We start from the raw sequence: 17,098 nt of genomic DNA on the forward strand, positions 1-17,098 counted from the left end.
TTTATGATAGAAAATTGGAATAAAATATCATTATTAAAGAAAACGTACAATATTAAAACAATTAAGGGTAACACAGTATGCTTTAATTGAATTTTGTTTCTGAGTAATAATTGAATCAATTTATAAAGCTTTCTTTTTGTTTTTGATTTTTTACTCTTGCTGTAGGTCATGTTTTAAATATTTCAACATCGATGATTGTTTGAAACTGATTATTGTTTGTTATTGACGTTACCTATTAAAATAAGACGTAAGGATAGTCAGTTGTTCTACCTTATATAAATAACAATGTAGCTTTTTATTAGTTACACATGTTATTTTTGGAAAGGAAATATATTAAAAATTTAATAGTTTTAATTATCTTATGAAAAAAAGTTTTTTTTATGCAACTACTGAAAAAACTTTTTATACCAAATTTTTTTTTGTTTCATCCCTTTTGTTATGATGCACATTTTATCATTGTTTTTTGGAAAGAAAACAGGACATAATTCATTGACTAAAAAATAAATGGAAAGTTCTGCAACATCTAAGATAATGCTCGTGGATAATTTTAATTTTTCGTTTAGCTACAGAAATTGACTAAATAATAGATTGTTTTTAAATTGTCAGTATTCTGTGGTATTGTAGTTATGATTAAGTATTCATCCAATTTTTCTAGGACCATCGAATTCTCTGATATGGACGGTCAAAAACTTAAAAGCAATGTTTAGTCAATAACAACTGTTGTTAAAAATACATTTATTTTCAGAACAATACGTGAACCAATCGATAGGCTGTTTTATGCCGGAACAGAAACTGCTGTAGAATGGTGTGGATATATGGAAGGTGCAATCGAAGCGGGTGAGAGGGCTGCTCGAGAAGTTCTATATGTCATGGGGAGGATAACTCGGGACAAAATATTTCAGCCTGCTCTGGAATCAACAGTAAGTTATTATACACATGATGTTCCGTAATGACCACTCTTAATACTTAGTTTAGAAAACTCGTCAAAAGGGAATTAAAAAATACGTAAGGGGTCGCATGTTAATAATTAAGCGAAGAAGAAAACTCTCTCAAAATCTGTTGTTTTACTAGTGAGGAAGTCGGAATTAAAAAGTTCAAAACTACTTTGATTGCCCGATGAAGATACTTCAAAGCCACCTTCCTCAGTGGTAATTCATTAGATTTTGATAGCGTTTTTGTTTCCTCCTTCGTGTGTTATTAAGTAGCGTCTCCAAATGTGTGTATTTTTATGTCTTCAATTTTGATAAGGCTAAAAAATGCATTAAGAAGGTTCATTATAGAACTTACAGAAGTAAATTACTGCTGTAAGCATACTTACAATAGTAAGTAATTGCAATTATTATTACGAGTTAGCCAATATGAATATATGACAAACGGAGTATTTTATTTTAAAGTTGTCTCCATAAGCATTTAGACATTTTTCTCATTGACTAATGAGACGCCTCCTTAAAACTCCTTCGGTTGCTGATTTAAGATGTATGTAACTGATACCTAACCTAACTGATACCTTCGTCCTTATCGTAAGCGAGAAAAGCCTGTGTACTCTGTTTATGCGCCTAATGGACCGAATCATCATTGCGCAGTGTGGGTTAGCCACTTTTATTTGGCACGCCCTCGAACTACATATACTTAGAAAAGGAAGATACGATATAGGTTTATGGTGGGTGGTGGAGTTATCTCTGTGATTTAGATTAGTTCTAAACCAGGTCCTATAAATTATGCAAATGTTCCATTAACTTTGAGGCTACCATTGATGATTTTAGGAATAGGTCTTCCACAGTATTGTTGAGGTAGTCCAGGATGTGCCCCGGAAATGCAGGGATGTTGAAGCTTGAGCCTGTTGGTGACCAGTTTGCAAACCATTGTTAAGACGCCAAATTTTAAAAGTTCATCAGCAGAATTGCTGGCATACTAATGATGAGCAGGAGCTTGGTGTTGGAAATAGAATGATGATTTTCAGAGAGAGTAGTTATATTATCTTTAGTTCCAGATAGATCTTCGTCTCCAGATTTCGAGAAGCCGTGAGCGCTTTCATTTCCTGGTTTCCAATGTCTTTCGTTTCCAATGTGTGAAGGGATCTACCCAAAAACTAGAAGTAACGAAAATTGATTATATGGCAGCCTGTACTTTAATGAATTGTATCAAAACGAATAAACATGCTTATTCAGGATCAATGTAAAAAATTACTATGAAGGGGGCAGTTTCAGAGATATCTTATAGAAATAAGTGCCGTTCGGAAAGCTGGCAAGTGTAAAATATTTTTTATTTTGATTTTTTTAATTTTATTATTATCTACTATAATGGCACCACTACCTGATGACCTTTTCTCAAACAGGTTTCCATCTAATTTCCAAATTCTTTATTTTTGAATCATCGTCTGAAGCGATTATTTCAATGGTTACTGATTTTATGAAGTATGTTGAGTTTGACATGCAGAAGTTGGACGTGTTTCCTGGGGGCGGTGCATGAGTGTTAGGATATTGGTTCCTAGGAACAGGGCTGATTTTCTACGAAGACGTGAAGTGGAGAGGGTATAGTCTATTTAATTGTTTAAAGGGCTTCCATTCCGGATATAGTCTCCCATTCTGTGCCTTTATGGGGCCTTAATTCTATTAAAAATCTATTTTACAATGGCGAGAGTTTTTCTGCTTTGAAAAGGAGGAAGGTCATATTCAAGTTTAGATATATTTGTATTGCAAGGCTCATGTGGAATGCACTCTATCGCTCTTCGAGAGATTATATATTTACAACAAAATTATGATATTCATAATAAAAACAAACTATTGGACTTACAATGGAAAGTTTTTTTACACTTGAGAATGCTGATCCAAATCATGTAATATCTTATCCAATAATCCTAGAAAATGAGTGCTTTTGTTTTTAATTTTTCTTTTTCAAAAGTAATACCAACGTTTATTATGACTTTTCTCACATAATCATCAAATTTAGTTTAATTTCATGACTTAAATAATTATTAAATGAAAAATATTCTTACTGCATAATAATGTGACTCTTATAATTATATTCTTACAAAATATTCTTCTTCTTAATCTTATAATTTCATTCCTGTTAAAAATATTCTTATCATTTAAAATATTCTTTTTCTCGTTTTATATTATATTTTAAACGATATTTATTTCAATAAAATCCTTTTTTTATTCGTTCTATACTGAACTAAAGAAGTACTGAAGATATTATTATGATATAAGATATAAATTAAATATAATTACTTACTATGATTAAGTCATGAAACTTTTAGAGCTAATTTTTGTGTATCAAGGCTTAACAATTGATCACCAACCATGGTTTGATATACCCATAGAGTCTAAATAAAGACACGTAATGTTTTGATAAACATAATATAATTTTACTGAGAGGTTTTCATGGTTAAAATTATTTCTTTAACAGGTTGTCTAATTCCAACTATATATTTTCGAACGACATTAGTATTCCCATCTATATTATATAAAACACCCAATGTGCATATTGTCAAAAAAAATGATATTTATTTTCTGGCATTGGTTGCTGAAACAAATTGAGTGAAAAGTAGGGCAGAAATAAAAGGTTAAAACTGAGCAATTCATGAAAAACAAACTGTCTTATATTTTTGATATAATTATGCTTACTAATTTACGCACGTTATATAATTATTTAGAGCTTTTATTTAGTTCTTATAGCCGATTGGCCTGTGTAGGGGTTAGGGAACTGCCCTTGCATCAGAAAGGTTCTGGGTTCGAGTCCCGCGCAAGGCATGGATGTTCTTTCCTTCTCTGCACTATCTGTCCTAACTGTGGGAGCAACGTTGGCCCACCTAATATGGTGCCCCTGAAAGAGAGGCCAACAAATCTGCCATGTAAATGCCTGAATTGACGGATGTTAACACAGGTGGGCATTGGAAAAAAAAATATTCAGTTTTAGTTATGATTTATATTTGCACAAATATAATTTTTTCAATGTAGATCAGTCTAAAATTGATCCAGATTAAATTTTTCTTTTAATTTTGGTATACTGTTTCAATTTTTACTTACATTGTTATTAAGCTTTTTTTTCTTCTTATTTCTAAGTTTTTTCTTTGTTTTTTTTTTACATGCTGCGAGTTCTTGTAAGAATAAAGGAGTTAAAGCCTTTGTGTCTCTATATATTGGAGTTTTTAATTATGCATCTAGAAAAATTCTTAGTTCCAAATTTAATTTCCATGCATTGAAATGCATGTAAATCAAATTGTAAAAAATCATAATGTATGTAAATTGAATGATATTTTTTTTTTAAATCAAAGCTTTCACAGGGTGTACATGCTGCATATTTTTGAACTTTATTTTAAAAAAGCATCAAAAGTTCTTTGTACTGGAGTATACAACTATTATAAAATGCAAAATTATCCAATGAGAAGCATTTTCGTAGGGATGTTTCCGTAGCGATTGTTCACGTCAACTATAATCGTTTTAATACCAAATGGTTTATTTTTTTAAAAAAGTAACAAGTAAGTAATTTTATTAAAAAATTAACATTTTTAAGAAAATTACTCTTCGAAGTATACTCTTTAAGTTGCTCTCCTTGTTGCTCTGTCTTGTAATAGTTTTTCTTTCTTTTTTGTTTCTTACATTTTACTGCTCGCAGAAGTAGCCAAAACTTGGCGATTATTTTGGCGCAGGCATCGGTACGGAAATCTATTTGTTTCCGTTACCTATAGTTAAAAAGTCCAAAATGTCTACATATAAAATGTTGATGAGAAATTATAACCGAAATTAAGTAATTTTTTTTAACAATTTCTTTGACTTTTTCGCATAGTTAATAAAGTAAATTCTGTTTCAAATTATGTAATTTTTATTGTATTTTTCAGGGTGTGGTATCACAATCACAGGGTGTGGTATCAAGTGAATATTCTGAAACCGGGCCTAGCATCGCCTACATAATAGCATTGTCTGCTATGGTGTTAGTGACATTTAGTGTATTGAAAAATCCAAAATATCTAAAGAGTGGCTTTTTGTCCTGTTTCAATGAGCTTTAAATTAGTTTTCTTTGTTTATAAAAAAATATTTCCTGTTGAATTTATTAAAAATAAAATATTTTTCCATATTTATAAAAATAGTTCACAATTTTTTTCGCTCTTATTTGCATATCGTTTTAATTCTCCGCTTACATTATTTGAGCGTCAAAGCAGGTGCATTCTAACCACAGTATTTTTACGGAATAGAAAATAATGATAGCGTTACGCTTAACTTACGACAAACGCTAAACAAAATTTCTCTAACAACAACGAAATGACACAGCATTTCCCTGCCGATAAAGAAATCTACTGATGTGATTTCAGTAAACAGGGCAATTGAAGTTATCTTATCTCAAAAACCGAAACAGAAAAAGAACAGAGTAAATATTTCTTCTATTTTAGGTAATATTTGTTTCAAGTTGTTATGTTTGTAGTTTAAAAATATTTTCATTTTTAGGTTACGCATGTGTGTATTGTGTAATTGAATTTTTTAAATCAAATTTTTAAAATGTTAGGCTTTTGATTGTTTGAAATTAAAAAAAAGCATTAAAATGTCGCTCATGTTTTAAAGCACGTTACTTAATGTTTAGAGCTGTAAGGATGATAATGATATAAATGGAATTGTTAGGGACACATAGTCTAGTGCCTTCATTCAAAGACATCATTGCATCGCACTGCATTGCTGTAAGAAATGAACGCAATATAGCGCATTATAGCTCCTTTAAAACTTTAAATGTTATGATAATTAAGCGACATTTAATGCGTTATTACCTCTTTCATACTTAAATTGTTATGATGAATCTCAAATATTGCGTGTTATCGTTTCGTTGAGACATTAAATGTTATGATAATTAAACGCGATGTAGCGCGTATTGTTGATTTAAAAGTAACTCAAATGTCATCATTCCTCCTAGTTGAGCTCAAATGTCAAAAGGAACAGAGGAAATTCTAGATAAACTTCGAATTGTTTTTTTATTATTTAAAAACATGTTGCTTAATGTTTAGTACTATTACGATGATGATGATTTAAATGGAACTGTTAGAGACAAACAGTGTTGTCACTGCGAGGACATCATTGCATCGTACCGCATTGCCGTAAGAAATAAACGCAATGTAGCGCATTATTGCTTCTTTGAAGTTTTAAATGTTATGATAATTCACGATATAATGCGTTATTATCTCTTTGATATTTAAAATGATACATTAAACGCAAATATCACGCGTTATTGTTTCTTTGAAACTTTAAATGTTACTATAGTTAAGAGCAATGTAACGCGTTATTGTCTATTTCATACTATGAATGTTAATGTAATTAAGCAGAAATATAGCGAGTAATTGTCTCTTTGATACTATAAATGCTAATGTAATTAAGCACAAATATAACACGTTACTGCTTCTTTGAAACTTTATGAAACTGTTAGGAACATGCAGTATTTAGGCTGGAAGAACATTAGTGCATCGCACCACGCACCGTAAAAATTGAACGCAAATGCAAAGCATTATTGTTTCTTCGAAACTTTAAATGTTATAATAATTAAGCACTATAAAGTGAGTTATTGTTTCTTTAAGATTTAAAATGTTATTACTAAACGCAAATATAGCGTGTTATCTTTTTGAAATTTAAACGGTGTGATAGTTACGAGCAATATGATTGTCACATATTAACTTTAAATGTTACGTTCAACGCAATGCAACTCATTATTATCAATTTAAAATTTTAAATGTGACTTAAAAGGTCTCATTTCTCTCGGTTATGCTGAACTGTCAAAAGTAAATGGACGGAGGAGAAAATTTCTAAATAAACTTCGAATTGCTTTTACTTAATTCTCAACCAAACAGTTGGTAATGATTATACACTCTACTCGGCGTTATCTTTAGCAACATGTAAAAAATAAGATAATCACACAATTAGATGGAGAAAATTTATAGCTGTTGTTATTTTAGAATTCTAATTCACTTTTTTTCCTGACAAAATTATACCAATATAAAGCTTAATCAGCATTTTTTGAAATGCAGTTTTGTATTATAAATTTATCTGTGTTTAGATTTTCTACAGATACCTTTATTTTAGCATAATTTACGTTCAAAAATTTTTTAAGCATAATCCAAATTGGTTTCATCAGTTGAAACAAGAGTAAAATTAAAATTTAAAAATATATATGCATGTAAAAAAACGGTGAAATATGTAGTATTAAATGACTAATCAAATAATTTTTTTAGTTAATATTTAAAAAGGAAATTTATAGAAATTCTTAAAATTATTAAACGTTCTTTCACCTAATCTAATAATTGTCATTTTCTTTGTAAGAAACTTATATTAATCGCGCCGAATGATACAGTATCATTATAAGTTTATTAAGGGCTAAAAACATCATAAAAACAGAAATTGAAAACCAAACCTAAAATCCGAGATGGTGGGAAAAGAGACGCAAAAGAACTGATATCTAGGCATGAAGATGACGTATCTTAGAATTAAAAGAAGAACAATTTCTTGCCTTCTGACATAGTCTATGTATAGGTAGCGGATTATACTCTGTGTAAATAGGTGTCTCAAGGTCATCTAACGCATTGGGGAAATAGAGATACCTTAAGACACCTATTTATTTACACAGAGTATAGTATCGTTTAATTGCTCGTGAATCACATCATATTATGAATCACTAAATAAAGATATTATTTTGAAAATTGCAACAGTAAAATATATCTTTGGAATAATTTTTATTCGAAGTAGAAATGCATACTAAATCAATTTTGATAAAATAATAGAACCAGAAATGCTTTTCTTAAAATCAAAATTTAAAAATTTTTCTCAGGTTCCCTTCTTTTCCTTATTATAGAAAGAATTTTGCAAGTAGACGTGTTAAAATTTGAAATTTTTTGAGGAAATCGTACAATATTTTGGGGTTCATGGCACTAAAAATATTGATAAAGTTCTTGTAAAGATACAAAGTGTTCTAAAGTTTACACTAGGCATTAATTATGCTTCCGTCGGTTTCTTGTCACATGTAAAGTCACATAAAATAAATACGCACTAGGGTTTGAAAATTAATATTTAAGTGGAAAAGGTAAATGAAAACGTTTTAAAAATTTGGAAAATCGTTAAAAAGATCAACTTGAATGGAGGTGACTTTAAACACTTATGAATTTTAAGTCTCTTTTATTAGATGAAGGGAACTTAACCCTTTGAAGCAAATGGGACAAAGGTGTCTCTTTAATACATTTTTTCTGCAATTACAATTACGAGCAATACAATTACGAGCAAAAACATATTTTGCTTGTAATTATAATAATAATTTTATAATTATTTTATAATAGTTTTATAAAAACAGTCTAATAATTAATAAAAAAATTGTTAGATTGCTGAAATTATATTTGTACTAATACAAAATCCAAAAAAAGCAGTTTGTGAAAAATTTTCTCATCTATATTAAAATATTTATCAATAGTTGTTGTTGTCTTATGCCACTTGTCAATACTAACAAGACTATTTTAAGGCAAAGTGGTGTTCTTCTTCTTATCAATAATTTATTTCGTAAGTTAAAAAAAAATTGAACAATGAGTAACTGTTTCTCTTAGGTCTAAATAACAGCAAAAAAATTATAAATTATTATTTGGAATATTTTACCTTTAACGTAGAAAAAAACATTGGTGTTTCATGCTGTATTTTTTAACCACAAGTTATTAAAATACTACAAATAATGTTTTTCACTTATTTTGACCTAAGTTAATACGAAATAATGGAAATAATACAAAAAATATGTTTCATATAATTTCGCGTTAAAAAGTTAAAGGTGTTGTTTAAAATTAATTCGAAATCTGAAAAATATATCTAAAACAAGTGTGAAAAAACAAATAAATATTAATTAAAAAAGATAAATTAAGCTCATTATGCATCCATACATGTATGCTAAATATTTAAATATAACTGGGAAGGTTGCAGCTTTAAAATGTGATTAAGTAAAATATCTTTAGAAAAAGTCAAAAATGGTAAAAAAAAATTATTATGTTTTAATAGTATAAATTTAGTTTTTGAAAGAACAAACTATTCTGTATAGGGAAATCAAAGTGATTGCTAGGTAAGTATAAGGGTTGGTAAACAGATGGTTAAGTTTTCCAGCCAATAATTAAAAAAAAAAAACTACGTAAGAATGATTTTCTGTAAATTATACAGTTTTCATAATCACCTCTTTTAGTACGTATTTTTATAAACTTTCAGCTAGGAAAAAATAAAAAACAAAAACGCAGTCAAAACCAGACGAATCACTATTGAAGAAAACGAGATTAAAAAGATTAAACTTTTATGAATAACGCATGAAACTTAATAATTACATTTCGAATTTTTTCTGTTTCTTCATAAATCAAACTGTTTTTGATATTTTTTTATTCACAACCTTAAAAGAGATTTTTCAATTTTCGATCGCCATTACGTTTATATCCTAGCTCAAATATTAGTTAGTTTATTTATTTCACTTCATCTTTGGCGAGATTTCTAAAATCACGCATTCAGAATTGTGGTTATATAAAATCCAGAATACTCTCCATTCTGATAAACAATGAATAATTTTATTCAATTTTATAAGCACAACTTCAAATAATTCGGTGCGAAGCATTCAAACCTAATGTTGGATACCCCGTCTTAATTCACTTTTCCTCTACATCTGCAAAATGAAAAAGAACAAAGCGAAAGCACCTCTGATCAAGATCTGATCAATCACGAATTCATAAAGCGATGAAAATCTCGGATGAGAAGCTGAAGTCAATTGAAACAACCCGACTACGAAGAAAAATGAGTTTTCATCAATTTTCATCACTCTTAACGACGTTTCTTATCGTATTAACAGGTCTTGTGACATCATTAAATAAAGATAAGCGCTTGGCTTATTCGAGCGTTCAGGTTTTTACTTCTCTTTCGAGCTCAGGCTTAAAATAATCAAAAAATGGAGTCCCAAGTCATTGTTGTTGGAGGAGGGTTAAGCGGTCAGTTTATCATTTTATCTCTATATATATTGTGCATAGTTTGGCATAATAATTTCCAATTGAAGTTTTGTTTTAATTTTGCTTTATATTTGGGTCTTATCAACTTAATTTTGAAAATTTGTAATTTTGTTTTCTTTTAACACATTTTAATGTTTGTCATTTATACATTTGAAATTTTCAAAATTTTCAAATTTTAATAATATTTTAATTTTTGAAATTTAAATTGAGTTTCAATTATAAATAATTTATAAATGCTGTAAAAATGCTGCTAATAATGTTCAATTGAAGTTTTGTTTTAATTTTGCATTATATTTGGGCCTTATCAACTTAATTTTGAAAATTTGTAATTTTTTTCTTCTTTTAATACATTTTAATGTTTGTCATTTACATATTTTAAATTTTCAAAATTTACAAATTTTGATAATATTTTAATTTTTGAAATTTAAATTGAGTTTCAATTATAACTAATTTATAAGTGCTATTAAAATGCTGCTAAATTAATTTAATCGAAGCAATCAATTGAAAGTTATTTTAGTTTATCATGAATTATAACATTAAAATAAATAAACTAATGCAATTTTTACTAAGAATTAGTTTTGTCTTTAATTTTATAAAGAACTAAACAAGTGAGTTAAAATAATTAAGTTTAAAACATTTTTACTAAGGATTAGCTTTGTTTTTTGTTTTATAAGCAACTGCACAAATATAGCAAGTGAGTTAAAAAAATTAAGTTAATGAAATGTTTACTTCGGATTAGCTTTGTTTTTAGTTTTATAAACAACTAATCAAGTATAGCTAGTGAGTTAAAATAATTAAGTCGATAACAATTTTACTAAGGATTAGGGATTTTTAGTTTTATAAAGAGCTAAACAAGTGCGGCTAGTGAGTTGTGCGATGTTTAGGACATTTTTATTAAGGATTAGCTTTGTTTTTAGTTTTACAACAACTAGACAAGTTTGGTCAATGAGTTAAAAAAATTTAATTAATGAAATGTTTACACCATCAGAATTTTTGTTAATTCCTATTTTTCCAGTGAAATTTTATTATTATGCATACAATAATGCTTCAAAAATGCGTCTAAAGAATTTTATTATATTTGAATTTATAATTTTTCACATAGTATATAATTATAAGATTTAAAAGTTGTTTATTGCAATTCAGTATAAAACACCTTATATCCCTATATATACCAGCTCATGAAATTAATTTATTACTTTTATAAAGGAGATGTTTACAGCTAGTAATTTACATATCAGAACATTCAAAAAATTCCAAAATAAAATTTGCTAAAAGTAAACTTTCTTGCATAAATAACATTGAATTTTTGATAATGAAATTATTGTGCTTGATTAAGCTTATTATATTTTGCATGTATTTCGTACAGTTGTTGGGTCGTATTTTTCAAGTGTTTTTAAACTACAATTTATATCAAACAAAGCAACAATTCCAATGACAATTTATTTTCACTTGGCATTTGTTCATTATTTCCTATTATTAAAAATGCATTTGATTAATCTATCTAATCAAACAAGTTCTATATCTCCTTTTATTAATTTTATAGAGAAGATATTTATATTTAATAATTCACATTTTAGATCATTGAATAAATTTTAAAATAAAATTTTCTGTGTATAAAACTTGATCCTTCTTTAAAGATAACGTTAAATTTTTGTCAATTAATATTATTTTAATGTATTCGCTTACGCGTATTGTCTTTTTCATAAATTTCTTATGAGAGTAGATTGTATTTTTCACATACGTTAAAATTTCATTTTAGTGCCCTTCAAATTATAATGGCATGAATTAAAGCTTATTTTTTTCTATTTTTTTCCAATTTGACCCCAGAAAGGAATTTAGTTTGATATGCCTGATCTAAGCAGTTAACGCTGTCTATCGGTTATTTAAACAGTTTAGTTTATCTCTTCTTAAACGTAATACGTTATTCAAAGTTATTTGTGAATTCTTTTCCTTGAAGTTCAAAACGATATAAACTTTATGAGCATTCTACATAGAGAAAACAATTCCGGTAAAATTACCACATAGTATGGTATTGTCATTTCTGGTAAATACGACCAAAGTATGTGGTATTTAAGCCATTAATTTAGTAATTTTTCCATTCATATAATAATAGTTTATCTGAAATTCTGGTTTTCAAAATTACAGTTCCTATTACCTCACATTCACGTGACGTAGAAAATATCACTCGTTTGTTTATCCAAATATATTTTACTAGTGGGCTGCGCCCCCTGCTCGCTAACTCTCGCCAACCCCCGAAAATTGCTACGCAATCTTATATGGTTTGCTTCGCAAACCAAGCTCGCTTTGCTCGCTACTAACTTAGGTACGTTGAAATGCACAAAATTCTAAGAATTCAAAGCAATCATTCAAATCCATATAACTTTTTTTTTTTTAAAAAAATTACATCTTTTTAGTAAATACTAAGTCATTGAAATAAATTTGAAATCAAATACTAATTGACTGAGACTCATTTTTCAATGAATAACTAATAACAATAATAAAACAAACATATAAATTCGTGATATAAATCAGAAATCGTCAAATAAATTCGTAATATATAAATTCGTTAAAAAAAGCGCTTTCGACAAAATACTAAAATAGAGATCTATCGACAAAGACGCTTCACTTCTGCCTAGCTTAACAGTATGAGATTGCCGCCGCTGAATTGTTATTTCAGTTTCCGTTTTTAAAAGCGCTGTATGTTGAGCCGCCTCAGCTAGATTTGGCATGTGACATTTTTAGCGGCAATCATTGGTCGATTTTCTAGCGTTGCCATTCGGGGAGTTGTAACGAGGCTTTTTTTGTCGCCGTGTAAGAGAAATATATATATAGATTCTCAAAGTGTCATCAATATTCATATAATATATTGCATGCCTCGATGATTGGATATGAATCATAATTATATTCTGAAATTGTATGATTTATGGTTATAGAAACGTACTATAGGATGTAACAGCAAACGTATATGGATAGGAAATGATGGAAATATGTAGTGCCAAATCTAAACAAATGATTAAATATTTAATAGTTATGCTACCACAAAAGTGTTAAAGTTTAAAAGTTTTAATGTGCACATTGCTTATCTAATCTGCTGCTTAATTGATTTGCTCTGTAAAAATGCGGGTATAAGGCGTGGGTGCGGTACTACCACATATACGAGGGTGAGTTTAATACTTTGAGAAATACTATCTAAGTCAAAGAAGTTATTGTGGAACAATTTGCACCATGTTCGATTGCATAATTTCTGGTTATCTTGGGATTATTTTTCAAGATGCATAAGACATATGAACCTGAAAAATATGGTGAATTTGCCTTTGAGCTTTTTTCAATTTCCATATTTTCGAGGCCTTTTTTATTTTTTTGAAGTCTTTCAAATTAAATGTATAATTTCATATCGTTTTTATAGGAGCCGCGATGGCTCAAGGGATAGAGCATTCGCCTTCCAATGAGGCAAACCGGGTTCGAATCCCAGTCGATACGAATTCCGCATCCGGCTTGTACCGACTACAGTGGTGACGTGCAATATCCTCAGTGGTAGACGGATCATGGGTTAGAGTCCCCTTGCCGTCAGGCTAACCGTGGGAGGTTCTCGTGGTCTTCCTCTCCATTTAACGCAAATGTGGGTTAGCTCCATCAAAAAGTCTTCCACGAAAGCAAATTTCTCCCAATATTCGATTCAGGTGTTCCCTTGTCTTCTGGATTGGATTCAAAATTACAAGGTTACGGAGTTGAACATTAGTAGTCGTAAACCCATAAAATTGGGTCAGTTGTTCAACGACTAATATAAAATAAAATAAAATAAAATAAAATAAATTAAAATAAAATACCGTTTTTATAAATATTGGCACGAGCTTCCTCAGCAAGGAGCCACACAACAGGAAATACGAAAGGAGAAACAAACGCTTAACGATGAGTTCACGAAGGACGAAAAGCTGGTTGGGTTTTGGATAAAAACTCTGATCAAATTTTTGAGTTAGCTTAAGTAAATAATCAAATCAGAATTCAGCAACTGAAACTGAAACGTGCAAAAAGAAAATAATAATTTGAAAAATTATAAATCGCGTATAGCTCTTGAGTTAATATCTCTTAATTAGTGAATACCGTAATCGCTAAAACGGTTCTATAAAAAATGAGTACGAAAAATCAAATGAAAATCAGGAAAAGGAATCAAATTGAAGGAAAAATTAAAGATTATATGTCTCTGAATCAAAAGGAAATGAAATCTTGTTATCTGAAAACGATGTTTCGACTTTACAAAGAACTGGAATCAACTTTCGCCAGGATTAAAAATTCAGATAAGTTGATCAGGCTGTTATGCTACATTATCAATGCATCTTTTACATCTCAAGAAGAAGACAGTGCTTTTATAGTAACATTACTACAATCTCTTCTCCAAATTAATGGCAACTTACATTCTGTTTTGATCGTCAGTTTCGGATCATCCTACAGAAATATTTTCGAATTTTTGCTCTATCACGCAACTAGGCAGAGGGCCACCTTTGATGGTTATCGTTTGATGTGTTCATCATTGCTTAATTGCTCATATCCAGGTACGGCAATTGAAAGTGCAGTACGTTACTGTTGCCCAGAATTAGTGCATTGCCTGCTAAGGTATGGTGCTATGTATTCATACAGTAATGGATACGCTAAAATGACGCTTCAAAATGGTTGCGAATATGTACCACCATTTCAGTCTCATTCAGAAGGGCATGCTAGACTCTGCGCTAGCCTGATATCTATAATCATCGAACGATATGAAGCTTATAAAACTAGAACGATAATGCTAGATGTTGGAGATCCTGACCAATGCAAAAAGCTATTTAAATGTGGACGTTTGCTTATGAAGGATATGGCGCTTTTAAAAATAAGCTATGTTCTTGACAAATATGATATAATTGTTGATAAGATGATTTTGCATCAGCTTAATGCTTATATTCCAGGGTTACAAAATTTCATCTGTTACCCCTTGCCACTGAAGCACGCTTGCAAACTAACCGTGAGGAAAATATTAAACGAGAATTGGCAATTGCCTCATGGTATTAACCAGTTATCATTATCAAATGACATAAAAGATTACTTAGACTTGAGAGATGATTTCTAAACTACGTTTTAAGAGCGTTAAATTATTTAATTTTAAAAATTAAGCAAAGCTGTTGATTTACATGCTTTTTAATTTATGAATGAAATAAAATTACTTGTACAATGAAAGTTGCTGATAAATTTTATACATATTAATTGTGTAGTTTTTCATGAGAAATTTTAGCATGGTAAACAATCTTTGCGAAAAGCAGTTTTTCATTTCTAGATGCTTTGAATGACAGTAAGAAGATAGAAATCTAACATATGTACGCACTTTTTAAGATGCTGAAACTCAGAGAAACTTTGGTATTGACTTTAATTATTTTCATGTGGAAATTCTGTATTTTCGTGTTTGAAACAGCTGTGGCGAGAGAAATGGTTTTTGGCACATTTGCAGCTCGTTGAGAAATAGGCCACTACATACGTATAGCTCCAGATACCAAGAATAACGGAAGCATCCATAATACCGTTATTGATTCTAAATATTTTCTTGCAGACTTTTGGTACATTCGTATTCTAAACAGCCATAGCGAGAAACGTTTTTCGTCATTTTGGACAAGTAAGCAAATACAGAATAATCGCCAACTCGGAAGTACCGAACAAAGTTTTTTGACAAATAAGATACTATAGAATCTGCGCATACACAGACATATTCATTTAATGCGGAACTACGATGCTTCAGTGTTGTAAACAGCTAAGGCGAGAAAAAGTTTTAGGAAGTTGACTATATAGAGTTTGTAGAAACTTACTGCATCTCATGTTCAAGAGTTCGTGGGTTCAATCCTCGCCGCCCGAAAACTCCCCGTGTAGAAATGGTGACTGATGCACGCTAAATCTGTCGAGTCGCAAAGCCCTCCATGTTCCCATAGCAAATCAATACCTCTGGGGATACTGATCCAGGAGTTTCCTTGTCTTCTGGATTGGTTCAAAACTACGAGGCTACGGAGTTGAACATTAGTTGTCGTAAACCCAAAATTCGGTCTGCTGTTCAACGTCGGATATAAATATAAATGGGGTGCACCTCTTATTTTTGGGATTTTTTTATGTTCTTGCAGGAAACAAGAAAATGATTTAAAACTGCAATTTTCTAATAATAAGAAAATTCGATAAAAATAGTTGTAAATGGGAAATTTTATGTACATTAAAAGCTCTAAATTACAGTGCTCATTCCAAGCATTACCCATTTCAACACTCTAGCCAGGAATATTATTAAACAGCATTTTCAAGGAGCAGTATCACTAAACATTTTATTGCGCTTTATATCAAGGCAGTTTCATTTGTCACACAGAGCACTTATTTTTTTCTTCGTGGTACTAACGATATAGCTACACTTGTTGCATGGCATTATTGAATCTGCCTTTTTTTAATCAACAGATTCGAGCTTTTGGTGAGGTAATAACGATATAGACCCAATGGTTTTTATATACTCTAATATTTATAAACCTCTCGAGGGCTGCATTAACTTTTTGATTCTTGGTGATAAACTTGTAAATTAACAAGCACTAAGAAAAATTCTATGATGCTTATTGCCACTCATTGGAATTCACTGATTCAATTTCCAAACTATTGGCATAACATTTAAATCTAATCACTTTTCTCGGTTATCATTGCAATTTCATTTACAATTTTCAATTAAAAAAAAAATTTATTTGAATTTTGGTTGCTGCAAAAAGTTAAGAGATCATTGAAGGCTATTTGATAAAAAAGATTTCGTAATTGTGGGAAAAGATACTTCCTAATATTGTTTTAGAATTCTTGAACTTGAACTGTATGTATTAAGTGGACACAGTTTAACAAACAAAGGGGAAAAAATTACGAAAGTTATTATTTACTGTTTAAAAACAGATTACTATTGAAAAGATACTATTAAGATAAAAGATACTATTTGAAAAAAGAAAGATAAAAGATACTATTTGAAAAAAGAAAGAAAAAAGATTAATATGTTAAGATACCAATTGAAAAATGTTTAACATAAAATGCGGAATCAAGTAATATTATAGGATTGTCTATATAATAAAGAAACACCGTTTTCATTCG

The 17,098-nt window shown here is 29.8% G+C and overlaps 2 protein-coding genes and 2 long non-coding RNA genes across 5 annotated transcripts in view; 2 read left to right on the plus strand and 2 right to left on the minus strand.

The window, feature by feature from the left end:
- LOC107456158 (amine oxidase [flavin-containing]) overlaps window positions 1-5,086 on the plus strand; it is a 31,536-nt gene extending 26,450 nt beyond the window's left edge. Inside the window, exons 13-14 of one of the 2 annotated variants that reach the window (XM_071187111.1) lie at window positions 746-920; window positions 3,695-4,069. In XM_071187111.1, coding sequence (XP_071043212.1) covers window positions 746-920; window positions 3,695-3,829 — 310 coding nt within the window. In that variant the 3' untranslated portion in view covers window positions 3,830-4,069. Of the gene's footprint in view, window positions 1-745; window positions 921-3,694; window positions 4,070-4,840 lie in introns of those variants that run through there. The other variant, XM_016073941.4, reaches the window with a different exon arrangement.
- LOC139426936 (uncharacterized) overlaps window positions 1-17,098 on the minus strand; it is a 33,297-nt gene that overhangs the window by 14,492 nt on the left and 1,707 nt on the right. The window lies entirely within an intron of this gene.
- Window positions 719-7,543, minus strand: LOC107456159 (uncharacterized). Its single transcript, XR_006224954.2, has 2 exons — window positions 7,387-7,543; window positions 719-2,089 (listed from the first exon to the last, which is right to left on the minus strand). It is a non-coding gene; the product is annotated as an uncharacterized lncRNA (long non-coding RNA).
- Window positions 9,802-17,098, plus strand: part of LOC107456157 (amine oxidase [flavin-containing]) — a 35,541-nt gene continuing 28,244 nt past the window's right edge. The window contains exon 1 of the mRNA XM_016073940.3: window positions 9,802-9,964. Within this exon, the coding sequence (XP_015929426.1) occupies window positions 9,925-9,964 (40 nt within the window). The 5' untranslated portion in view covers window positions 9,802-9,924. The remainder of the gene's footprint in view (window positions 9,965-17,098) is intronic.

This window comes from Parasteatoda tepidariorum, chromosome 10 (genome assembly GCF_043381705.1).
Source record: "Parasteatoda tepidariorum isolate YZ-2023 chromosome 10, CAS_Ptep_4.0, whole genome shotgun sequence".
In the NCBI taxonomy this organism is placed as follows: Eukaryota; Metazoa; Arthropoda; class Arachnida; order Araneae; family Theridiidae; genus Parasteatoda; species Parasteatoda tepidariorum.